This window comes from Oncorhynchus nerka, unplaced genomic scaffold, assembly GCF_034236695.1.
Source record: "Oncorhynchus nerka isolate Pitt River unplaced genomic scaffold, Oner_Uvic_2.0 unplaced_scaffold_1249, whole genome shotgun sequence".
In the NCBI taxonomy this organism is placed as follows: Eukaryota; Metazoa; Chordata; class Actinopteri; order Salmoniformes; family Salmonidae; genus Oncorhynchus; species Oncorhynchus nerka.
In genome coordinates this window covers 74,935-102,802 of record NW_027040094.1, presented here as the reverse complement: position 1 = coordinate 102,802, position 27,868 = coordinate 74,935, and the positions used below count along the sequence as shown (strand labels likewise).

General features: G+C 45.2%; 1 protein-coding gene across 1 annotated transcript; it reads right to left on the bottom strand.

Annotated features, from left to right (window-relative positions):
- Nucleotides 1-4,619: 4,619 nt before the first annotated feature.
- On the bottom strand, nucleotides 4,620-27,868 carry LOC135569038 (receptor expression-enhancing protein 3-like). Its single transcript, XM_065015861.1, has 3 exons — nucleotides 27,609-27,868; nucleotides 16,625-16,755; nucleotides 4,620-4,789 (listed from the first exon to the last, which is right to left on the bottom strand). The coding sequence occupies exons 1-3, from the start codon at nucleotides 27,727-27,729 to the stop codon at nucleotides 4,715-4,717; spliced, it is 327 nt and encodes a 108-aa protein (XP_064871933.1). The 5' UTR covers nucleotides 27,730-27,868; the 3' UTR covers nucleotides 4,620-4,714.

The window sequence follows — 27,868 nt, the reverse complement described above, 5'->3', positions numbered from 1 at the left end:
CTCTTTTTTCTGGTTTTAATGTTCCACAGCGACCCCTGGTGGAGGCGATTAGAACTGGGGGAAATTAAATCCGTTGTGAGTGGCTTGAAGAGAACTGGCCAGAGAAGGGTACTTACCTCCCGGTAACAACAACAACAGGATGACAGGTAAAACAAATGAATATTCACACACAATACAAGTAGGCGGCAGGGTAGCCTAGTGGTTAGAGCGTTGGACTAGTGACCGGAAGGTTGCAAGTTCAAATCCCTGAGCTGACAAGGTACAAATCTGTCGTTCTGCCCCTGAACAGGCAGTTAACCCACTGTTCCTAGGCCCATTGAAAATAAGAATTGGTTCTTAACTGACTTGTTAAATAAAGGTAAAATAAAAAAATAATAATATATAAATATTATATGGGGGGGTCCATTGAGGTGGGGGGTCCATTGAGGGGGGGGGTGAGGTGGGGGGTCCATTGAGGTGGGGGGTCCATTGAGGGGGGTCCATTGAGGTGGGGGGTCCATTGAGGTGGGGGTCCATTGAGGTGGGGGGTCCATTGAGGGGGGGGGGTCCATTGAGGTGGGGAGGGGAAATGTCCTAGGTGGCAAAGGTTCAGATGGATATAGTTATTTATCGGGCGTAGTAACGAACCCACACCTCACAACCTATTCGACCCCAAACATGGTCAAACTATTTACACCCTTCTTGTTTGCAGAGAGAATATTTTGCCGTTTTAAAACGAATTTCCTGTAATTCTCCACATTCTACTATGTGTTGTGTGTTTATATGATACCAGGGGTCGAAGCCCGAAGCCCCGTTCTGGTTCCGGACCGCCAGCAGAGTATGGGGGCTCAATATAGTAAGCAGATAGACCATCCAGCCTTAGGGTGTATGTGCTTGTTAATTAAGAGCGTTGGGCTAGTAACCAGAAGGTTGCAAGTTCAAATCCCCAAGCTGACAAGGTACAAATCTGTCGTTCTGCCCCTGAACAGGCAGTTAACCCACTGTTCCTAGGCAGTCATTGAAAATAAGAATTTGTTCTTAACTGACTTGCCTAGTAAAATAAAGGTCAAATAAAAAAAATTAAAATGTAAATAATGATTCCCAGATAGGTTGAGTCTGTAATACAGACATCCCCCACCTCCAGGCTTTTTGTGGCCAGAGCAGGCCTGAATCCTCATCTAGGCCCCAGCCTGTATCCTCATCTAGGCCCCAGCCTGAATCCTCATCTAGGCCCCAGCCTGTATCCTCATCTAGGCCCCAGCCTGTGTCCTCATCTAGGCCCCAGCCTGAATCCTCATCTAGGCCCCAGCCTGTATCCTCATCTAGGCCCCAGCCTGTGTCCTCATCTAGGCCCCAGCCTGTGTCCTCATCAAGGCCCCAGCCTGTGTCCTCATCTAGGCCCCAGCCTGTGTCCTCATCTAGGCCCCAGCCTGTGTCCTCATCTAGGCCCCAGCCTGTATCCTCATCTAGGCCCCAGCCTGTATCCTCATCTAGGCCCCAGCCTGTATCCTCATCTAGGCCCCAGCCTGTATCCTCATCTAGGCCCCAGCCTGAATCCTCATCTAGGCCCCAGCCTGTATCCTCATCTAGGCCCCAGCCTGAATCCTCATCTAGGCCCCAGCCTGTATCCTCATCTAGGCCCCAGCCTGAATCCTCATCTAGGCCCCAGCCTGTATCCTCATCTAGGCCCCAGCCTGAATCCTCATCTAGGCCCCAGCCTGAATCCTCATCTAGGCCCCAGCCTGAATCCTCAGCTAGGCGCCAGCCTGTGTCCTCATCTAGCCCCCAGCCTGTGTCCTCATCTAGGCCCCAGCCTGTGTCCTCATCTAGGCCCCAGCCTGAATCCTCATCTAGGCCCCAGCCTGAATCCTCATCTAGGCCCCAGCCTGTATCCTCATCTAGGCCCCAGCCTGTATCCTCATCTAGGCCCCAGCCTGTGTCCTCATCTAGGCCCCAGCCTGTGTCCTCATCTAGGCCCCAGCCTGTATCCTCATCTAGGCCCCAGCCTGTATCCTCATCTAGGCCCCAGCCTGTATCCTCATCTAGGCCCCAGCCTGTATCCTCATCTAGGCCCCAGCCTGTATCCTCATCTAGGCCCCAGCCTGTGTCCTCATCTAGACCCCAGCCTGTATCCTCATCTAGGCCCCAGCCTGTATCCTCATCTAGGCCCCAGCCTGTATCCTCATCTAGGCCCCAGCCTGTGTCCTCATCTAGGCCCCAGCCTGAATCCTCATCTAGGCCCCAGCCTGTATCCTCATCTAGGCCCCAGCCTGAATCCTCATCTAGGCCCCAGCCTGTATCCTCATCTAGGCCCCAGCCTGTATCCTCATCTAGGCCCCAGCCTGTATCCTCATCTAGGCCCCAGCCTGAATCCTCATCTAGGCCCCAGTCCCAAATGGAACCTCATTACCTATATAGCGCACTACTTTTATCCCAAAGGGCTCCATTTGGGACACATATCTAGGCTGGGTGATACACCGACCGTCTCTCCCGACAGATCGGGCCGTCTCTCCCGACAGATCGGGCCGTCTCTCCCGACAGATCGGGCCGTCTCTCCCGACAGATCGGGCCGTCTCTCCCGACAGATCGGGCCGTCTCTCCCGACAGATCGGACCGTCTCTCCCGACAGATCGGGCCGTCTCTCCCGACAGATCGGGGAGATCGGGCCGTCTCTCCCGACAGATCGGGCCGTCTCTCCCGACAGATCAGGCCGTCTCTCCCGACAGATCAGGCCGTCTCTCCCGACAGATCTCCCGACAGATCAGGCGACGTCGCCGTCTCCCGACAGATCTCCCAGACAGATCAGGCCGTCTCTCCCGACAGATCAGGCCGTCTCTCCCGACAGATCAGGCCGTCTCTCCCGACAGATCAGGCCGTCTCTCCCGACAGATCAGGCCGTCTCTCCCGACAGATCAGGCCGTCTCTCCCGACAGATCAGGCCGTCTCTCCCGACAGATCTCTCCTGACAGATCAGATCGGACCGTCTCTCCCGACAGATGAGGCCGTCTCTCCCGACAGATCAGACCGTCTCTCCTGACAGATCAGGCCGTCTCTCCCGACAGATCAGGCCGGGAGGGTTTTCTTCTGTGATTGTGGTCTGACCTTAGAATGGCCGTCATCATTCAGGGTCGTGACTCTGCGTCGTTTGGGAAAGAGCTCGTCAGTCAGAATGTCACTGTAAAGTCTACAGCGGTTGTAATCAGCATGTGACAAATTAAATGTGGTGACTAGATCAGAGGAATCCCCATCAGCTGTTGATTGGTTGATTAGTAATGTATTATATTCCACTTGTTGCCATTGTTTAGTTGAAAACCACATGATCAAAAGTTGAATTACTTTGCAGACATTCAGACATCTTTGAATGTATAGATTTATTTACAACACCTCTATGATACATTCCCACACAAAATCAGACCCAGGTCACTGGTTTAGTAGATAAAGCTTTGGTATTAAATAGGTTTCATCACGTGGTTAAAAGCATCCCAGAATGCAGCAGGACACATTCTAAAACAGATGACATCAAAGCCTTACAAAAGGACATCGTTTTGGAAGAGAGTGTGCAAAAAGATTGGTTTATGGGAGAAAAAAAAAAAGCTTTGTTCCAAAATCTAAAACAGGAAATGCAGTCATTCAAACTGGACAGGCCAGTTACAGTCAACACAAACATACCTCAACATTGGGTTTGCATCCCTAATGGCACCCTATTCCCTACGTAGTGCACTACTTTAGAGCAGGGCCCGATGGAACCCTATTCCCTACGTAGTGCACTACTTTAGAGCAGGGCCCTATGGAACCCTATTCCCTACACAGTGCCCTACTTTAGACCAGGGCCCATTGGGTAGTGCCCTGTATAGGGAATGATGCCATTTGGGACACAAGCCAATAACAGGATTCTCTGTTCCCTTTCTCTCATCATTGGTTTATTCCTCCGGAAAGGAATGCCATTTGGGGACACATTGGTTTATTTTGGTCAGCTGTTACTTTGTAACAATCTTTTTAAGTGTGCCAGAATGGTCACTATTATAATGTATTCTACTATTTAATAGGCTAAACTCAAAATACAAGGCAGCATATATGACAAAAGGAAGCTAAATTAATTATATAAACTCCCTCAACAAAAAGCCAAGATCCTAAAAAGTCCACATCCGCACATTAAAACGACCCAGAATATAAGATCCATGCAACAAAAAACACACAACTAAAAGACAGGAAACCTTAAGATTCTTTCTGAACAGCTTCCGCTGTACGATGGTTTAAATACACACAGTCAGAATAATGTCATAAATATAGTGAGTTGATGGTTCGTTTAAAAACAAGACAGATGCTCCCAGCGTGAATAGAATTAGACCCCAGGACAGTTTTAAAAACACCAGCAGAACAGTTCCACAGCATCGTTCTCCATAGAATGGATGGTCTAACACGTCAGTAGTCACTGATATGGATGTTGGAGCCGTCCGTAGTCATTCCTGAATTGTTGACTGATTTCCTGGTCCGTCCCAAAAAGCCTATTCCCATTCTAGTGCACTACTGTTGGCCAGGGCCCATAATGCACTACTGTTGGCCAGGGCCCATAATGCACTACTGTTGGCCAGGGCCCATAATGCACTACTGTTGGCCAGGGCCCATAATGCACTACTTTTAGCCAGGACCCACCGTGCTCTGGTCAACAGTAGAGCACTACAGAAGGAAAACCATCCATGGCACCAGCCAGCAGTCACGTCTCCTGGACTGGTCATTACATGGCACTGTAGGTAGCAGCAGTCAGAACCGGCCTCCGCTTCCCTTTGATCTTCAGAGATCCATAACGGGCCTGTTGGACAGAACAGATTGTTTATCATCATCAGACTGGTATAACTCTGACCTAGTTAATATACGATAACAAGCATTACAGCCTCCTGAAACAGACCATCAGACTGGTATAACTCTGACCTGGTTAATATACGATAACAAGCATTACAGCCTCCTGAAACAGACCATCAGACTGGTATAACTCTGACCTAGTTAATACACGATAACAAGCATTACCTCCTCCTGAAACAGACCATCAGACTGGTATAACTCTGACCTAGTTAATATACGATAACAGGCATTACAGCCTCCTGAAACAGACCATCAGACTGGTATAACTCTGACCTAGTTAATATACGATAACAAGCATTACAGCCTCCTGAAACAGAACAGACCATCAGACTGGTATAACTCTGACCTAGTTAATATACGATAACAAGCATTACAGCCTCCTGAAACAGAACAGACCATCAGACTGGTATAACTCTGACCTAGTTAATATACGATAACAAGCATTACAGCCTCCTGAAACAGACCATCAGACTGGTATAACTCTGACCTAGTTAATATACGATAACAAGCATTACAGCCTCCTGAAACAGACCATCAGACTGGTATAACTCTGACCTAGTTAATATACGATAACAAGCATTACAGCCTCCTGAAACAGACCATCAGACTGGTATAACTCTGACCTAGTTAATATACGATAACAAGCATTACAGCCTCCTGAAACAGACCATCAGACTGGTATAACTCTGACCTAGTTAATATACGATAACAAGCATTACAGCCTCCTGAAACAGACCATCAGACTGGTATAACTCTGACCTAGTTAATATACGATAACAAGCATTACAGCCTCCTGAAACAGACCATCAGACTGGTATAACTCTGACCTAGTTAATATACGATAACAAGCATTACAGCCTCCTGAAACAGACCATCAGACTGGTATAACTCTGACCTAGTTAATATACGATAACAAGCATTACAGCCTCCTGAAACAGACCATCAGACTGGTATAACTCTGACCTAGTTAATATACGATAACAAGCATTACAGCCTCCTGAAACAGACCATCAGACTGGTATAACTCTGACCTAGTTAATATACGATAACAAGCATTACAGCCTCCTGAAACAGACCATCAGACTGGTATAACTCTGACCTGGTTAATATACGATAACAAGCATTACAGCCTCCTGAAACAGACCATCAGACTGGTATAACTCTGACCTAGTTAATATACGATAACAAGCATTACAGCCTCCTGAAACAGACCATCAGACTGGTATAACTCTGACCTAGTTAATATACGATAACAAGCATTACAGCCTCCTGAAACAGACCATCAGACTGGTATAACTCTGACCTAGTTAATATACGATAACAAGCATTACAGCCTCCTGAAACAGACCATCAGACTGGTATAACTCTGAAGTTAATATACGATAACAAGCATTACAGCCTCCTGAAACAGACCATCAGACTGGTATAACTCTGACCTAGTTAATATACGATAACAAGCATTACAGCCTCCTGAAACAGACCATCAGACTGGTATAACTCTGACCTAGTTAATATACGATAACAAGCATTACAGCCTCCTGAAACAGACCATCAGACTGGTATAACTCTGACCTAGTTAATATACGATAACAAGCATTACAGCCTCCTGAAACAGACCATCAGACTGGTATAATCAGATAACAAGCATTACAGCCTCCTGAAACAGACCATCAGACTGGTATAACTCTGACCTAGTTAATATACGATAACAAGCATTACAGCCTCCTGAAACAGACCATCAGACTGGTATAACTCTGACCTAGTTAATATACGATAACAAGCATTACAGCCTCCTGAAACAGACCATCAGACTGGTATAACTCTGACCTAGTTAATATACGATAACAAGCATTACAGCCTCCTGAAACAGACCATCAGACTGGTATAACTCTGACCTAGTTAATATACGATAACAAGCATTACAGCCTCCTGAAACAGACCATCAGACTGGTATAACTCTGACCTAGTTAATATACGATAACAAGCATTACAGCCTCCTGAAACAGACCATCAGACTGGTATAACTCTGACCTAGTTAATATACGATAACAAGCATTACAGCCTCCTGAAACAGACCATCAGACTGGTATAACTCTGACCTAGTTAATATACGATAACAAGCATTACAGCCTCCTGAAACAGACCATCAGACTGGTATAACTCTGACCTAGTTAATATACGATAACAAGCATTACAGCCTCCTGAAACAGACCATCAGACTGGTATAACTCTGACCTAGTTAATATACGATAACAAGCATTACAGCCTCCTGAAACAGACCATCAGACTGGTATAACTCTGACCTAGTTAATATACGATAACAAGCATTACAGCCTCCTGAAACAGACCATCAGACTGGTATAACTCTGACCTAGTTAATATACGATAACAAGCATTACAGCCTCCTGAAACAGACCATCAGACTGGTATAACTCTGACCTAGTTAATATACGATAACAAGCATTACAGCCTCCTGAAACAGACCATCAGACTGGTATAACTCTGACCTGAAACAGAAGTTAACTGGTATAACTCTGATAACAAGATAACAAGCATTACAGCCTCCTGAAACAGACCATCAGACTGGTATAACTCTGACCTAGTTAATATACGATAACAAGCATTACAGCCTCCTGAAACAGACCATCAGACTGGTATAACTCTGACCTAGTTAATATACGATAACAAGCATTACAGCCTCCTGAAACAGACCATCAGACTGGTATAACTCTGACCTAGTTAATATACGATAACAAGCATTACAGCCTCCTGAAACAGACCATCAGACTGGTATAACTCTGACCAGACCAGCCTCCTGAAACAGACCATCAGACTGGTATAACTCTGACCTAGTTAATATACGATAACAAGCATTACAGCCTCCTGAAACAGACCATCAGACTGGTATAACTCTGACCTAGTTAATATACGATAACAAGCATTACAGCCTCCTGAAACAGACCATCAGACTGGTATAACTCTGACCTAGTTAATATACGATAACAAGCATTACAGCCTCCTGAAACAGACCATCAGACTGGTATAACTCTGAAACAGACCATCAGACTGGTTAATATGACCTAGTTAATAACAAGCATTACAGCCTCCTGAAACAGACCATCAGACTGGTATAACTCTGACCTAGTTAATATACGATAACAAGCATTACAGCCTCCTGAAACAGACCATCAGACTGGTATAACTCTGACCTAGTTAATATGATAACAAGCATTACAGAAACAGACCATCAGACTGGTATAACTCTGACCTAGTTAATATACGATAACAAGCATTACAGCCTCCTGAAACAGACCATCAGACTGGTATAACTCTGACCTAGTTAATATACGATAACAAGCATTACAGCCCTGAAACTGAAACAGACCATCAGACTGGTATAACTCTGACCTAGTTAATATACGATAACAAGCATTACAGCCTCCTGAAACAGACCATCAGACTGGTATAACTCTGACCTAGTTAATATACGATAACAAGCATTACAGCCTCCTGAAACAGACCATCAGACTGGTATAACTCTGACCTAGTTAATATACGATAACAAGCATTACAGCCTCCTGAAACAGACCATCAGACTGGTATAACTCTGACCTAGTTAATATACGATAACAAGCATTACAGCCTCCTGAAACAGACCATCAGACTGGTATAACTCTGACCTAGTTAATATACGATAACAAGCATTACAGCCTCCTGAAACAGAACAGACCATCAGACTGGTATAACTCTGACCTAGTTAATATACGATAACAAGCATTACAGCCTCCTGAAACAGAACAGACCATCAGACTGGTATAACTCTGACCTAGTTAATATACGATAACAAGCATTACAGCCTCCTGAAACAGAACAGACCATCAGACTGGTATAACTCTGAGTTAATATACGATAACAAGCATTACAGCCTCCTGAAACAGACCATCAGACTGGTATAACTCTGACCTAGTTAATATACGATAACAAGCATTACAGCCTCCTGAAACAGACCATCAGACTGGTATAACTCTGACCTAGTTAATATACGATAACAAGCATTACAGCCTCCTGAAACAGACCATCAGACTGGTATAACTCTGACCTAGTTAATATACGATAACAAGCATTACAGCCTCCTGAAACAGACCATCAGACTGGTATAACTCTGACCTGGTTAATATACGATAACAAGCATTACAGCCTCCTGAAACAGACCATCAGACTGGTATAACTCTGACCTAGTTAATATACGATAACAAGCATTACAGCCTCAGACTGGTATAACTCTGAAACAGAACAGACCATCAGACTGGTATAACTCTGACCTAGTTAATATACGATAACAAGCATTACAGCCTCCTGAAACAGACCATCAGACTGGTATAACTCTGACCTGAAACAAGCATTACAGCCTCCTGAAACAGACCATCAGACTGGTATAACTCTGACCTAGTTAATATACGATAACAAGCATTACAGCCTCCTGAAACAGACCATCAGACTGGTATAACTCTGACCTAGTTAATATACGATAACAAGCATTACAGCCTCCTGAAACAGACCATCAGACTGGTATAACTCTGACCTAGTTAATATACGATAACAAGCATTACAGCCTCCTGAAACAGACCATCAGACTGGTATAACTCTGACCTAGTTAATATACGATAACAAGCATTACAGCCTCCTGAAACAGACCATCAGACTGGTATAACTCTGACCTAGTTAATATACGATAACAAGCATTACAGCCTCCTGAAACAGACCATCAGACTGGTATAACTCTGACCTAGTTAATATACGATAACAAGCATTACAGCCTCCTGAAACAGACCATCAGACTGGTATAACTCTGACCTAGTTAATATACGATAACAAGCATTACAGCCTCCTGAAACAGACCATCAGACTGGTATAACTCTGACCTAGTTAATATACGATAACAAGCATTACAGCCTCCTGAAACAGACCATCAGACTGGTATAACTCTGACCTAGTTAATATACGATAACAAGCATTACAGCCTCCTGAAACAGACCATCAGACTGGTATAACTCTGACCTAGTTAATATACGATAACAAGCATTACAGCCTCCTGAAACAGACCATCAGACTGGTATAACTCTGACCTAGTTAATATACGATAACAAGCATTACAGCCTCCTGAAACAGACCATCAGACTGGTATAACTCTGACCTAGTTAATATACGATAACAAGCATTACAGCCTCCTGAAACAGACCATCAGACTGGTATAACTCTGACCTAGTTAATATACGATAACAAGCATTACAGCCTCCTGAAACAGACCATCAGACTGGTATAACTCTGACCTAGTTAATATACGATAACAAGCATTACAGCCTCCTGAAACAGACCATCAGACTGGTATAACTCTGACCTAGTTAATATACGATAACAAGCATTACAGCCTCCTGAAACAGACCATCAGACTGGTATAACTCTGACCTAGTTAATATACGATAACAAGCATTACAGCCTCCTGAAACAGACCATCAGACTGGTATAACTCTGACCTAGTTAATATACGATAACAAGCATTACAGCCTCCTGAAACAGACCATCAGACTGGTATAACTCTGACCTAGTTAATATACGATAACAAGCATTACAGCCTCCTGAAACAGACCATCAGACTGGTATAACTCTGACCTAGTTAATATACGATAACAAGCATTACAGCCTCCTGAAACAGACCATCAGACTGGTATAACTCTGACCTAGTTAATATACGATAACAAGCATTACAGCCTCCTGAAACAGACCATCAGACTGGTATAACTCTGACCTAGTTAATATACGATAACAAGCATTACAGCCTCCTGAAACAGACCATCAGACTGGTATAACTCTGACCTAGTTAATATACGATAACAAGCATTACAGCCTCCTGAAACAGACCATCAGACTGGTATAACTCTGACCTAGTTAATATACGATAACAAGCATTACAGCCTCCTGAAACAGACCATCAGACTGGTATAACTCTGACCTAGTTAATATACGATAACAAGCATTACAGCCTCCTGAAACAGACCATCAGACTGGTATAACTCTGACCTAGTTAATATACGATAACAAGCATTACAGCCTCCTGAAACAAACAGACCATCAGACTGGTATAACTCTGACCTAGTTAATATACGATAACAAGCATTACAGCCTCCTGAAACAGACCATCAGACTGGTATAACTCTGACCTAGTTAATATACGATAACAAGCATTACAGCCTCCTGAAACAGACCATCAGACTGGTATAACTCTGACCTAGTTAATATACGATAACAAGCATTACAGCCTCCTGAAACAGACCATCAGACTGGTATAACTCTGACCTAGTTAATATACGATAACAAGCATTACAGCCTCCTGAAACAGACCATCAGAGTATAACCTGACCAGTTAATATACGATAACAAGCATTACAGCCTCCTGAAACAGACCATCAGACTGGTATAACTCTGACCTAGTTAATATACGATAACAAGCATTACAGCCTCCTGAAACAGACCATCAGACTGGTATAACTCTGACCTAGTTAATATACGATAACAAGCATTACAGCCTCCTGAAACAGACCATCAGACTGGTATAACTCTGACCTAGTTAATATACGATAACAAGCATTACAGCCTCCTGAAACAGACCATCAGACTGGTATAACTCTGACCTAGTTAATATACGATAACAAGCATTACAGCCTCCTGAAACAGACCATCAGACTGGTATAACTCTGACCTAGTTAATATACGATAACAAGCATTACAGCCTCCTGAAACAGACCATCAGACTGGTATAACTCTGACCTAGTTAATATACGATAACAAGCATTACAGCCTCCTGAAACAGACCATCAGACTGGTATAACTCTGACCTAGTTAATATACGATAACAAGCATTACAGCCTCCTGAAACAGACCATCAGACTGGTATAACTCTGACCTAGTTAATATACGATAACAAGCATTACAGCCTCCTGAAACAGACCATCAGACTGGTATAACTCTGACCTAGTTAATATACGATAACAAGCATTACAGCCTCCTGAAACAGACCATCAGACTGGTATAACTCTGACCTAGTTAATATACGATAACAAGCATTACAGCCTCCTGAAACAGACCATCAGACTGGTATAACTCTGACCTAGTTAATATACGATAACAAGCATTACAGCCTCCTGAAACAGACCATCAGACTGGTATAACTCTGACCTAGTTAATATACGATAACAAGCATTACAGCCTCCTGAAACAGACCATCAGACTGGTATAACTCTGACCTAGTTAATATACGATAACAAGCATTACAGCCTCCTGAAACAGACCATCAGACTGGTATAACTCTGACCTAGTTAATATACGATAACAAGCATTACAGCCTCCTGAAACAGACCATCAGACTGGTATAACTCTGACCTAGTTAATATACGATAACAAGCATTACAGCCTCCTGAAACAGACCATCAGACTGGTATAACTCTGACCTAGTTAATACCTAGTTAATATACGATAACAAGCATTACAGCCTCCTGAAACAGACCATCAGACTGGTATAACTCTGACCTAGTTAATATACGATAACAAGCATTACAGCCTCCTGAAACAGACCATCAGACTGGTATAACTCTGACCTAGTTAATATACGATAACAAGCATTACAGCCTCCTGAAACAACAGACCATCAGACTGGTATAACTCTGACCTAGTTAATATACGATAACAAGCATTACAGCCTCCTGAAACAGACCATCAGACTGGTATAACTCTGACCTAGTTAATATACGATAACAAGCATTACAGCCTCCTGAAACAGAACAAGACTGGTATAACTTGACAGCCTACAGCCTCCTGAAACAGACCATCAGACTGGTATAACTCTGACCTAGTTAATATACGATAACAAGCATTACAGCCTCCTGAAACAGACCATCAGACTGGTATAACTCTGACCTAGTTAATATACGATAACAAGCATTACAGCCTCCTGAAACAGACCATCAGACTGGTATAACTCTGACCTAGTTAATATACGATAACAGGCATTACAGCCTCCTGAAACAGACCATCAGACTGGTATAACTCTGACCTAGTTAATATACGATAACAAGCATTACATTGAAACAGACCATCAGTATAACCTGACCTGATAACAAGCATTACAGCCTCCTGAAACAGACCATCAGACTGGTATAACTCTGACCTAGTTAATATACGATAACAAGCATTACAGCCTCCTGAAACAGACCATCAGACTGGTATAACTCTGACCTAGTTAATATACGATAACAAGCATTACAGCCTCCTGAAACAGACCATCAGACTGGTATAACTCTGACCTAGTTAATATACGATAACAAGCATTACAGCCTCCTGAAACAGACCATCAGACTGGTATAACTCTGACCTAGTTAATATACGATAACAAGCATTACAGCCTCCTGAAACAGACCATCAGACTGGTATAACTCTGACCTAGTTAATATACGATAACAAGCATTACAGCCTCCTGAAACAGACCATCAGACTGGTATAACTCTGACCTAGTTAATATACGATAACAAGCATTACAGCCTCCTGAAACAGACCATCAGACTGGTATAACTCTGACCTAGTTAATACACGATAACAAGCATTACAGCCTCCTGAAACAGACCATCAGACTGGTATAACTCTGACCTAGTTAATATACGATAACAAGCATTACAGCCTCCTGAAACAGACCATCAGACTGGTATAACTCTGACCTAGTTAATATACGATAACAAGCATTACAGCCTCCTGAAACAGACCATCAGACTGGTATAACTCTGACCTAGTTAATATACGATAACAAGCATTACAGCCTCCTGAAACAGACCATCAGACTGGTATAACTCTGACCTAGTTAATATACGATAACAAGCATTACAGCCTCCTGAAACAGAACAGACCATCAGACTGGTATAACTCTGACCTAGTTAATATACGATAACAAGCATTACAGCCTCCTGAAACAGACCATCAGACTGGTATAACTCTGACCTAGTTAATATACGATAACAAGCATTACAGCCTCCTGAAACAGAACAGACCATCAGACTGGTATAACTCTGACCTAGTTAATATACGATAACAAGCATTACAGCCTCCTGAAACAGACCATCAGACTGGTATAACTCTGACCTAGTTAATATACGATAACAAGCATTACAGCCTCCTGAAACAGACCATCAGACTGGTATAACTCTGACCTAGTTAATATACGATAACAAGCATTACAGCCTCCTGAAACAGACCATCAGACTGAAACAGACCATCAGACTGGTATAACTCTGACCTAGTTAATATACGATAACAAGCATTACAGCCTCCTGAAACAGACAGATCAGACTGGTATAACTCTGACCTAGTTAATATACGATAACAAGCATTACAGCCTCCTGAAACAGACCATCAGACTGGTATAACTCTGACCTAGTTAATATACGATAACAAGCATTACAGCCTCCTGAAACAAACAGACCATCAGACTGGTATAACTCTGACCTAGTTAATATACGATAACAAGCATTACAGCCTCCTGAAACAGACCATCAGACTGGTATAACTCTGACCTAGTTAATATACGATAACAAGCATTACAGCCTCCTGAAACAGACCATCAGACTGGTATAACTCTGACCTAGTTAATATACTAACAAGACCTGGTTAATATACGATAACAAGCATTACAGCCTCCTGAAACAGACCATCAGACTGGTATAACTCTGACCTAGTTAATATACGATAACAAGCATTACAGCCTCCTGAAACAGACCATCAGACTGGTATAACTCTGACCTAGTTAATATACGATAACAAGCATTACAGCCTCCTGAAACAGACCATCAGACTGGTATAACTCTGACCTAGTTAATATACGATAACAAGCATTACAGCCTCCTGAAACAGACCATCAGACTGGTATAACTCTGACCTAGTTAATATACGATAACAAGCATTACAGCCTCCTGAAACAGACCATCAGACTGGTATAACTCTGACCTAGTTATTACAGCCTCCTGAAACAGACCATCAGACTGGTATAACTCTGACCTAGTTAATTACAGCCATTACAGCCTCCTGAAACAGACCATCAGACTGGTATAACTCTGACCTAGTTAATATACGATAACAAGCATTACAGCCTCCTGAAACAGACCATCAGACTGGTATAACTCTGACCTAGTTAATATACGATAACAAGCATTACAGCCTCCTGAAACAGAACAGACCATCAGACTGGTATAACTCTGACCTAGTTAATATACGATAACAAGCATTACAGCCTCCTGAAACAGACCATCAGACTGGTATAACTCTGACCTGGTTAATATACGATAACAAGCATTACAGCCTCCTGAAACAGACCATCAGACTGGTATAACTCTGACCTAGTTAATATACGATAACAGGCATTACAGCCTCCTGAAACAGAACAGACCATCAGACTGGTATAACTCTGACCTAGTTAATATACGATAACAAGCATTACAGCCTCCTGAAACAGACCATCAGACTGGTATAACTCTGACCTAGTTAATATACGATAACAAGCATTACAGCCTCCTGAAACAGACCATCAGACTGGTATAACTCTGACCTAGTTAATATACGATAACAAGCATTACAGCCTCCTGAAACAGACCATCAGACTGGTATAACTCTGACCTAGTTAATATACGATAACAAGCATTACAGCCTCCTGAAACAGAACAGACCATCAGACTGGTATAACTCTGACCTGGTTAATATACGATAACAAGCATTACAGCCTCCTGAAACAGAACAGACCATCAGACTGGTATAACTCTGACCTAGTTAATATACGATAACAAGCAGAGTGTGTTATATTCAGACAGACATCTCTACAGTGTGTTATATTCAGACAGACATCTTTACAGTGTGTTATATTCAGACAGACATCTTTAGAGTGAGTTATATTCAGACAGACATCTTTAGAGTGAGTTGTATTCAGACAGACATCTCTACAGTGTGTTATATTCAGACAGACATCTCTACAGTGTGTTATATTCAGACAGACATCTCTACAGTGTGTTATATTCAGACAGACATCTCTACAGTGTGTTATATTCAGACAGACATCTCTACAGTGTGTTATATTCAGACAGACATCTCTACAGTGTGTTATATTCAGACAGACATCTTTACAGTGTGTTATATTCAGACAGACATCTTTACAGTGAGTTATATTCAGACAGACATCTTTGCGGGCTTTAGAGTGTGTTATATTCAGACTTACATCTTTAGAGTGTGTTATATTCAGACAGACATCTTTGCGGGCTTTACAGTGTGTTATATTCAGACTTACATCTTTGCGGGCTTTAGAGTGTGTTATATTCAGACAGACATCTTTACAGTGAGTTATATTCAGACAGACATCTTTGCGGGCTTTAGAGTGTGTTATATTCAGACAGACATCTTTACAGTGAGTTATATTCAGACAGACATCTTTGCGGGCTTTAGAGTGTGTTATATTCAGACTTACATCTTTAGAGTGTGTTATATTCAGACAGACATCTTTAGAGTGAGTTATATTCAGACTTGCATCTTTGCGGGCTTTAGAGTGTGTTATATTCAGACTTACATCTTTAGAGTGTGTTATATTCAGACTTACATGTTTAGAGTGTGTTATATTCAGACTTACATCTTTGCGGGCTTTAGAGTGTGTTATATTCAGACTTACATCTTTGCGGGCTTTAGAGTGTGTTATATTCAGACTTACATCTTTGCGGGCTTTAGAGCGCACGATCTTGACACTCTGGGACCTCCTCAGACCTCTCTGGGTGACAGCCTCGTCCTCTGAGAAAAGTTGTTCCTCCTCCTCGTCTGTCCTGTCCTCCTGATCATAGTACTCTGGGGAGACATGTCCCTATCAGTTAGACAGGGTACTCTGGGGAGACATGTCCCTATCAGTTAGACAGGTCCCTATCAGTTAGGCATAGTACTCTGGGGAGACATGTCCATATCAGTTAGACAGGGTACTCTGGGGAGACATGTCCCTATCAGTTAGACAGGTCCCTATCAGTTAGACAGGGTACTCTGGGGAGACATGTCCCTATCAGTTAGACAGGTCCCTATCAGTTAGGCATAGTACTCTGGGGAGACATGTCCCTATCAGTTAGACAGGGTACTCTGGGGAGACATGTCCCTATCAGTTAGACAGGTCCCTATCAGTTAGGCATAGTACTCTGGGGAGACATGTCCATATCAGTTAGACATGTCCCTATCAGTTAGACAGGGTACTCTGGGGAGACAGGTCCATATCAGTTAGACAGGGTACTCTGGGGAGACATGTCCATAGCAGTTAGACATGTCCATATCAGTTAGACAGGGTACTCTGGGGAGACATGTCCATTTCAGTTAGACATGTCCATATCAGTTAGACAGGGTACTCTGGGGAGACATGTCCATTTCAGTTAGACATGTCCATATTATTTAGACAGGGTACTCTGGGGAGACATGTCCATTTCAGTTAGACATGTCCATATTATTTAGACAGGGTACTCTGGGAAGACATGTCCATATCAGTTAGACATGTCCATATCAGTTAGACAGGGTACTCTGGGGAGACATGTCCATATCAGTTAGACAGGGTACTCTGGGGAGACATGTCCATATTATTTAGACAGGGTACTCTGGGAAGACATGTCCATATCAGTTAGACATGTCCATATCAGTTAGACAGGGTACTCTGGGGAGACAGGTCCATATCAGTTAGACAGGGTACTCTGGGGAGACATGTCCATAGCAGTTAGACATAGTACTCTGGGAAGACATGTCCATATCAGTTAGACAGGGTACTCTGGGGAGACATGTCCCTATCAGTTAGACAGGGTACTCTGGGGAGACATGTCCCTATCAGTTAGACATGGTACTCTGGGGAGACATGTCCCTATCAGTTAGACATGTCCCTATCAGTTAGACATGTCCCTATCAGTTAGACAGGGTACTCTGGGGAGACATGTCCATATCAGTTAGACAGGGTACTCTGGGAAGACATGTCCATATCAGTGAGACATGTCCCTATCAGTTAGACAGGTCCCTATCAGTTAGACAGGATACAACTAAACCAGAAGAAGGTTATCTTGGTCTTCTGACCAGACTCTTAGGTCGTGTCCTCATGGTAGAAGTGCTGAGTCCGAGGGGGGCTGACTGACATTCTGACTGGTGTGTTGGAGAGAGAGAGAGAGAGACAGGCTGCCTGGGGACAGAGCCAATCACTGGGGATGAATTCCACAGCTGAGGCCACAACAACCAACGGTGTTATCCCCTAACAGATTGCTATAACATACACTACATGACCTAAAGTATGTGTAAACTGTGCAGGACAGTCAAGTTCTTCCACACTGATCTCCACAAACCATTTCTGATTGGACCACACTTTGTGCATGAGGGCATTGTCATGGTGAAACAGGAAATGGCCTTCCCCAAACTGTTGCCACAAAGTTGGAAGCACAGAATCATCTAGAATGTCATTGTGCGCTGTAGTGTTAAGATTTCCCTTCACTGGAACTAAGGGTCCTGAACCATGAAAAACAGCCCCAGACAATTATTCCTCCTCCACCAAACTTTACAGTTGGCACGATGCATTGGGGAAGGTAACGTTCTCCTAGCATCCACCAAACTTTACAGTTGGCACGATGCATTGGGGAAGGTAACGTTCTCCTAGCATCCACCAAACTTTACAGTTGGCACGATGCATTGGGGAAGGTAACGTTCTCCTAGCATCCACCAAACTTTACAGTTGGCACGATGCATTGGGGAAGGTAACGTTTTCCTAGCATCCACCAAACTTTACAGTTGGCACGATGCATTGGGGAAGGTAACGTTCTCCTAGCATCCACCAAACTTTACAGTTGGCACGATGCATTGGGGAAGGTAACGTTCTCCTGGCATCAGCCAAACCCAGATTCGTCCGTCAGACAGCCAGTTGGTGAAACATGATTCATCACTCCAGAGAACAAGTTTCCACTGATCCACAGTCCAATGGTGGCGAGATTTACACCACTCCATCACCACTACTGACTGACTGGGGCTGTTCTGTAATATCACTGGGCTATGACCCCTACTAACTGACTGGGGCTGTTCTGTAATATCATCACTGGGCTACATGACCCCTACTAACTGACTGGGGCTGTTCTGTAATATCACTGGGCTATGACCCCTACTAACTGACTGGGGCTGTTCTGTAATATCACTGGGCTATGACCCCTACTAACTGACTGGGGCTGTTCTGTAATACCATCACTGGGCTATGACCCCTACTAACTGACTGGGGCTGTTCTGTAATACCATCACTGGGCTATGACCCCTACTAACTGACTGGGGCTGTTCTGTAATATCACTGGGCTATGACCCCTACTAACTGACTGGGGCTGTTCTGTAATATCACTGGGCTATGACCCCTACTAACTGACTGGGGCTGTTCTGTAATATCATCACTGGGCTATGACCCCTACTAACTGACTGGGGCTGTTCTGTAATATCACTGGGCTATGACCCCTACTAACTGACTGGGGCTGTTCTGTAATACCATCACTGGGCTATGACCCCTACTAACTGACTGGGGCTGTTCTGTAATATCATCACTGGGCTATGACCCCTACTAACTGACTGGGGCTGTTCTGTAATATCATCACTGGGCTATGACCCCTACTAACTGACTGGGGCTGTTCTGTAATATCATCACTGGGCTATGACCCCTACTAACTGACTGGGGCTGTTCTGTAATATCACTGGGCTATGATCCCTACTAACTGACTGGGGCTGTTCTGTAATATCACTGGGCTATGACCCCTACTAACTGACTGGGGCTGTTCTGTAATATCACTGGGCTATGACCCCTACTAACTGACTGGGGCTGTTCTGTAATATCACTGGGCTATGACCCCTACTAACTGACTGGGGCTGTTCTGTAATATCATCACTGGGCTATGACCCCTACTAACTGACTGGGGCTGTTCTGTAAATCATCACTGGGCTATGACCCCTACTAACTGACTGGGGCTGTTCTGTAATATCACTGGGCTATGACCCCTACTAACTGACTGGGGCTGTTCTGTAATATCATCACTGGGCTATGACCCCTACTAACTGACTGGGGCTGTTCTGTAATACCATCACTGGGCTATGACCCCTACTAACTGACTGGGGCTGTTCTGTAATAATATCACTGGGCTCACTGACCCCTACTAACTGACTGGGGCTGTTCTGTAATACCATCACTGGGCTATGACCCCTACTAACTGACTGGGGCTGTTCTGTAATACCATCACTGGGCTATGACCCCTACTAACTGACTGGGGCTGTTCTGTAATATCACTGGGCTATGACCCCTACTAACTGACTGGGGCTGTTCTGTAATATCACTGGGCTATGACCCCTACTAACTGACTGGGGCTGTTCTGTAATCATCACTGGGCTCATGACCCCTACTAACTGACTGGGGCTGTTCTGTAATATCACTGGGCTATGACCCCTACTAACTGACTGGGGCTGTTCTGTAATATCATCACTGGGCTATGACCCCTACTAACTGACTGGGGCTGTTCTGTAATATCACTGGGCTATGACCCCTACTAACTGACTGGGGCTGTTCTGTAATATCATCACTGGGCTATGACCCCTACTAACTGACTGGGGCTGTTCTGTAATATCATCACTGGGCTATGATCCCTACTAACTGACTGGGGCTGTTCTGTAATATCACTGGGCTATGACCCTACTAACTGACTGGGGCTGTTCTGTAATATCATCACTGGGCTATGACCCCTACTAACTGACTGGGGCTGTTCTGTAATACCATCACTGGGCTATGACCCCTACTAACTGACTGGGGCTGTTCTGTAATATCACTGGGCTATGACCCCTACTAACTGACTGGGGCTGTTCTGTAATATCATCACTGGGCTATGACCCCTACTAACTGACTGGGGCTGTTCTGTAATATCATCACTGGGCTATGACCCCTACTAACTGACTGGGGCTGTTCTGTAATATCACTGGGCTATGACCCCTACTAACTGACTGGGGCTGTTCTGTAATACCATCACTGGGCTATGACCCCTACTAACTGACTGGGGCTGTTCTGTAATATCATCACTGGGCTATGACCCCTACTAACTGACTGGGGCTGTTCTGTCACTGGGCTATGACCCCTACTAACTGACTGGGGCTGTTCTGTAATATCACTGGGCTATGACCCCTACTAACTGACTGGGGCTGTTCTGTAATATCACTGGGCTATGACCCCTACTAACTGACTGGGGCTGTTCTGTAATATCACTGGGCTATGACCCCTACTAACTGACTGGGGCTGTTCTGTAATAATACCCTCACTGACTGGGGCTGTTCTGTAAATATCACTGGGCTATGACCCCTACTAACTGACTGGGGCTGTTCTGTAAATCATCACTGGGCTATGACCCCTACTAACTGACTGGGCTGTTCTGTTCTGGGCTAATGACCCCTATAACTGACTGGGTCTGTTCTGTAATATCATCACTATGACCCCTACTAACTGACTGGGGCTGTTCTGTAATATCATCACTGGGCTATGACCCCTACTAACTGACTGGGGCTGTTCTGTAATATCACTGGGCTATGACCCTACTAACTGACTGGGGCTGTTCTGTAATATCATCACTGGGCTATGACCCCTACTAACTGACTGGGGCTGTTCTGTAATATCACTGGGCTATGACCCCTACTAACTGACTGGGGCTGTTCTGTAATACCCATCACTGGGGGCCCCTGACCCCTACTAACTGACTGGGGCTGTTCTGTAATCATCACTGGGCTATGACCCCTACTAACTGACTGGGGCTGTTCTGTAATATCACTGGGCTATGACCCCTACTAACTGACTGGGGCTGTTCTGTAATATATCACTGGGCTATGACCCCTACTAACTGACTGGGGCTGTTCTGTAATATCACTGGGCTATGACCCCTACTAACTGACTGGGGCTGTTCTGTAATATCACTGGGCTATGACCCCTACTAACTGACTGGGGCTGTTCTGTAATATCACTGGGCTATGACCCCTACTAACTGACTGGGCTGTTCTGTAATATCATCACTGGGCTATGACCCCTACTAACTGACTGGGGCTGTTCTGTAATATATCACTGGGCTATGACCCCTACTAACTGACTGGGGCTGTTCTGTAATAATATCATCACTGGCTGTTCTGTAATATCATGACCCCTACTAACTGACTGGGGCTGTTCTGTAATATCACTGGGCTATGACCCCTACTAACTGACTGGGGCTGTTCTGTAATATCACTGGGCTATGACCCCTACTAACTGACTGGGGCTGTTCTGTAATATCATCACTGGGCTATGACCCCTACTAACTGACTGGGGCTGTTCTGTAATATCATCACTGGGCTATGACCCCTACTAACTGACTGGGGCTGTTCTGTAATATCACTGGGCTATGACCCCTACTAACTGACTGGGGCTGTTCTGTAATCATCACTGGGCTATGACCCCTACTAACTGACTGGGGCTGTTCTGTAATATCATCACTGGGCTATGACCCCTACTAACTGACTGGGGCTGTTCTGACCCCTACTAAATATCACTGGGCTATGACCCCTACTAACTGACTGGGGCTGTTCTGTAATATCATCACTGGGCTATGACCCCTACTAACTGACTGGGGCTGTTCTGTAATATCACTGGGCTATGACCCCTACTAACTGACTGGGGCTGTTCTGTAATATCACTGGGCTATGACCCCTACTAACTGACTGGGGCTGTTCTGTAATATCACTGGGCTATGACCCCTACTAACTGACTGGGGCTGTTCTGTAATACCATCACTGGGCTATGACCCCTACTAACTGACTGGGGCTGTTCTGTAATATCACTGGGCTATGACCCCTACTAACTGACTGGGGCTGTTCTGTAATATCATCACTGGGCTATGACCCCTACTAACTGACTGGGGCTGTTCTGTAATATCATCACTGGGCTATGACCCTACTAACTGACTGGGGCTGTTCTGTAATATCATCACTGGGCTATGACCCCTACTAACTGACTGGGGCTGTTCTGTAATATCATCACTGGGCTATGACCCCTACTAACTGACTGGGGCTGTTCTGTAATACCATCACTGGGCTATGACCCCTACTAACTGACTGGGGCTGTTCTGTAATATCATCACTGGGCTATGACCCCTACTAACTGACTGGGGCTGTTCTGTAATACCATCACTGGGCTATGACCCTACTAACTGACTGGGGCTGTTCTGTAATATCATCACTGGGCTATGACCCCTACTAACTGACTGGGGCTGTTCTGTAATATCACTGGGCTATGACCCCTACTAACTGACTGGGGCTGTTCTGTAATATCATCACTGGGCTATGACCCCTACTAACTGACTGGGGCTGTTCTGTAATATCATCACTGGGCTATGACCCCTACTACCAACTGACTGGGGCTGTTCTGTAATACCATCACTGGGCTATGACCCCTACTAACTGACTGGGGCTGTTCTGTAATACCATCACTGGGCTATGACCCCTACTAACTGACTGGGGCTGTTCTGTAATATCATCACTGGGCTATGACCCCTACTAACTGACTGGGGCTGTTCTGTAATCATCACTGGGCTATGACCCCTACTAACTGACTGGGGCTGTTCTGAAATCATCACTGGGCTATGACCCCTACTAACTGACTGGGGCTGTTCTGTAATATCATCACTGGGCTATGACCCCTACTAACTGACTGGGGCTGTTCTGTAAACCATCACTGGGCTATGACCCCTTAACTGACTGGGGCTGTTCTTCACTGACTGGGGCTGTCCAATCTAACTGACTGGGGCTGTTCTGTAATCATTAGGAATATGACCCCTACTAACTGTATCATCATGGGCTATGACCCCTACTAACTGACTGGGGCTGTTCTGTAAATATCACTGGGCTATGACCCCTACTAACTGACTGGGGCTGTTCTGTAATATCATCACTGGGCTATGACCCTACTAACTGACTGGGGCTGTTCTGTAATATCACTGGGCTATGACCCTACTAACTGACTGGGGCTGTTCTGTAATATCACTGGGCTATGACCCCTACTAACTGACTGGGGCTGTTCTGTAATACCATCACTGGGCTATGACCCCTACTAACTGACTGGGGCTGTTCTGTAATATCACTGGGCTATGACCCCTACTAACTGACTGGGCTGTTCTGTAATATCTGCTATGACCCCTACTCTGACTGGGGCTGGGCTATGACCCCTACTAACTGACTGGGGCTGTTATGTGTTGTGAGTCACAACAGCTGCCATTCTACCAGCCTCCACCAGGGGGCAGCAGTAACATAGTAACAGCCTCCAGTCCTCCTCTCCTTTGTTCCTGTAGTCACATCTGCTCTCCATTCTAGAAAGATCCTTGGGATCTGGAGCCACTATTAACTCTACAAGGCTGTTCATATTTGTTTGAGGATTTAAACTTTCTGCAACCTAAGAAATGTTTTTTTTTTATGCTAGCCTTCACACAGTCCAAGGCAAACTGGTATCAGATGAAGCTATTGAGCCCTATTGGTTGACAGCGGTTTTAGGAGAAATATCTAATTCTCCATATCAGATATCATTTTCCTAGTACGACAAAAGGTGAGGAGCCCATTCCATTCATCCCACTAATGATTTATTTATCTGTCTAGCATACCTCTGACTGGTCATAGCTGAGCTAGTCCAGAACAGCCCAGAACAGTCCAGCCCAGAGCAGTCCAGCCCAGAGCAGTCCAGCCCAGAGCAGTCCAGCCCAGAGCAGTCCAGCCAAGAGCATACTTGCGTGATGACGAGTAATGTGACTATCCCTCCCTGAGAACAGAACTAACCAACCCCTCCCTGTACTGATCCTCTGTCAACCTGGAGAACAGAACCAACCCCTCCCTGTACTGATCCTCTGTCAACCTGAGTAGAACAGAACCAACCCCTCCCTGTACTGATCCTCTGTCAACCTGAGGTGAACAGAACCAACCCCTCCCTGTACTGATCCTCTGTCAACCTGAGGTGAACAGAACCAACCCCTCCCTGTACTCATCCTCTGTCAACCTGAGGAGAACAGAACCAACCCCTCCCTGTACTGATCCTCTGTCAACCTGAGTAGAACAGAACCAACCCCTCCCTGTACTGATCCTCTGTCAACCTGAGTAGAACAGAACCAACCAACCCCTCCCTGTACTGATCCTCTGTCAACCTGAGGAGAACAGAACCAACCAACCCCTGTACTGATCCTCTGTCAACCTGAGGAGAACAGAACCAACCCCTCCCTGTACTGATCCTCTGTCAACCTGAGTAGAACAGAACCAACCAACCCCTCCCTGTACTGATCCTCTGTCAACCTGAGTAGAACAGAACCAACCAACCCCTCCCTGTACTGATCCTCTGTCAACCTGAGTAGAACAGAACCAACCCTCCCTGTACTGATCCTCTGTCAACCTGAGGAGAACAGAACCAACCCTCCCTGTACTGATCCTCTGTCAACCTGAGGAGAACAGAACCAACCCCTCCCTGTACTGATCCTCTGTCAACCTGAGGAGAACAGAACCAACCAACCCCTCCCTGTACTGATCCTCTGTCAACCTGAGTAGAACAGAACCAACCCCTCCCTGTACTGATCCTCTGTCAACCTGAGTAGAACAGAACCAACCCCTCCCTGTACTGATCCTCTGTCAACCTGAGTAGAACAGAACCAACCAACCCCTGTACTGATCCTCTGTCAACCTGAGTAGAACAGAACCAACCCCTCCCTGTACTGATCCTCTGTCAACCTGAGGAGAACAGAACCAACCCCTCCCTGTACTGATCCTCTGTCAACCTGAGGAGAACAGAACCAACCCCTCCCTGTACTGATCCTCTGTCAACCTGAGGAGAACAGAACCAACCAACCCCTCCCTGTACTGATCCTCTGTCAACCTGAGGTGAACAGAACCAACCCCTCCCAGGGAGGGTTAACCCGTGTTACTCATAGGGAGGGTTAACCCGTGTTACTCATAGGGAGGGTTAACCCGTGTTACTCATAGGGAGGGTTAACCCATGTTACTCATAGGGAGGGTTAACCCATGTTACTCATAGGGAACAGGGAGGGTTAACCCATGTTACTCACAGGGAGGGTTAACCCATGTTACTCATAGGGAGGGTTAACCCATGTTACTCATAGGGAGGGTTAACCCATGTTACTCATAGGGAGGGTTAACCCATGTTACTCATAGGGAGGGTTAACCCATGTTACTCAACACAGACCCAGCTATAGAGTCATAGGGAGGGTTAACCCATGTTACTCATAGGGAGGGTTAACCCACGTTACTCACAGGGAGGGTTAACCCACGTTACTCAACACAGACCCATGTTAGTCATAGGGAGGGTTAACCCATGTTACTCATAGGGAGGGTTAACCCGTGTTACTCATAGGGAGGGTTAACCCACGTTACTCAACACAGACCCAGCTATAGAGTCATAGGGAGGGTTAACCCACGTTACTCATAGGGAGGGTTAACCCGTGTTACTCAACACAGACCCAGCTATAGAGTCATAGGGAGGGTTAACCCACGTTACTCAACACAGACCCAGCTATAGAGTCATAGGGAGGGTTAACCCACGTTACTCAACACAGACCCAGCTATAGAGTCATAGGGAGGGTTAACCCATGTTACTCATAGGGAGGGTTAACCCGTGTTACTCACAGGGAGGGTTAACCCACGTTACTCACAGGGAGGGTTAACCCGTGTTACTCAACACAGACCCAGCTATAGAGTCATAGGGAGGGTTAACCCATGTTACTCATAGGGAACAGGGAGGGTTAACCCATGTTACTCATAGGGAACAGGGAGGGTTAACCCGTGTTACTCATAGGGAGGGTTAACCCATGTTACTCATAGGGAGGGTTAACCCACGTTACTCATAGGGAGGGTTAACCCGTGTTACTCATAGGGAGGGTTAACCCATGTTACTCATAGGGAGGGTTAACCCGTGTTACTCATAGGGAGGGTTAACCCGTGTTACTCATAGGGAGGGTTAACCCATGTTACTCATAGGGAGGGTTAACCCACGTTACTCACAGGGAGGGTTAACCCACGTTACTCACAGGGAGGGTTAACCCACGTTACTCACAGGGAGGGTTAACCCACGTTACTCACAGGGAGGGTTAACCCATGTTACTCATAGGGAGGGTTAACCCATGTTACTCATAGGGAGGGTTAACCCATGTTACTCATAGGGAGGGTTAACCCGTGTTACTCATAGGGAGGGTTAACCCGTGTTACTCACAGGGAGGGTTAACCCACGTTACTCACAGGGAGGGTTAACCCATGTTACTCACAGGGAGGGTTAACCCATGTTACTCACAGGGAGGGTTAACCCGTGTTACTCATAGGGAGGGTTAACCCATGTTACTCATAGGGAGGGTTAACCCGTGTTACTCACAGGGAGGGTTAACCCGTGTTACTCACAGGGAGGGTTAACCCACGTTACTCACAGGGAGGGTTAACCCACGTTACTCAACACAGACCCAGCTATAGAGGATGTTTGAGGAAGGTGGAGACCAGAGTCTTACTGTGGTATAATTGGCTCCCTCCTCAAATCAATGATTAACAGACCAGTGGAAGGTACTAGGTGATGGGTTCATGTAAGGACCTGTGTGTGTGTGTGTGTGTGTGTGTGTGTGTGGGGGAACATGTCCTACCTGTTCTGTCGGTCGAGTTTGCGGCGAGCGCCCTCCTGCTCACGGCAGGGTTGCCGGCATGGGCCGTATAGATCTGATTGGCTGCTGCATCGTCGAGGGGTATCTGAGTCAGGTCGTGCATACTGAAGCTCCTCAGCTTCTCTGTGATCGCCCCCTGGCCCTACACACACACACACACACACACAGTTAGAGTCACCACAGGGATAACACTGTCCTCTAAACGCCTCCCCTCTCCTCATGACATCATGGCTCCAGTATCT

Bases quoted from the DNA above. Each gene is read 5' to 3' on its own strand.
- LOC135569038 (XM_065015861.1), bottom strand. From the start codon at position 27,729: ATGCACGACCTGACTCAGATACCCCTCGACGATGCAGCAGCCAATCAG. The intron at 16,756-27,608 runs GTAGGACATGTT...ATGTCTCCCCAG, and splicing joins AAACTCGACCGACAGAACAG to AGTACTATGATCAGGAGGAC. The intron at 4,790-16,624 runs GTAAGTCTGAAT...TCTGTCCAACAG, and splicing joins GCTCTAAAGCCCGCAAAGAT to GCCCGTTATGGATCTCTGAA.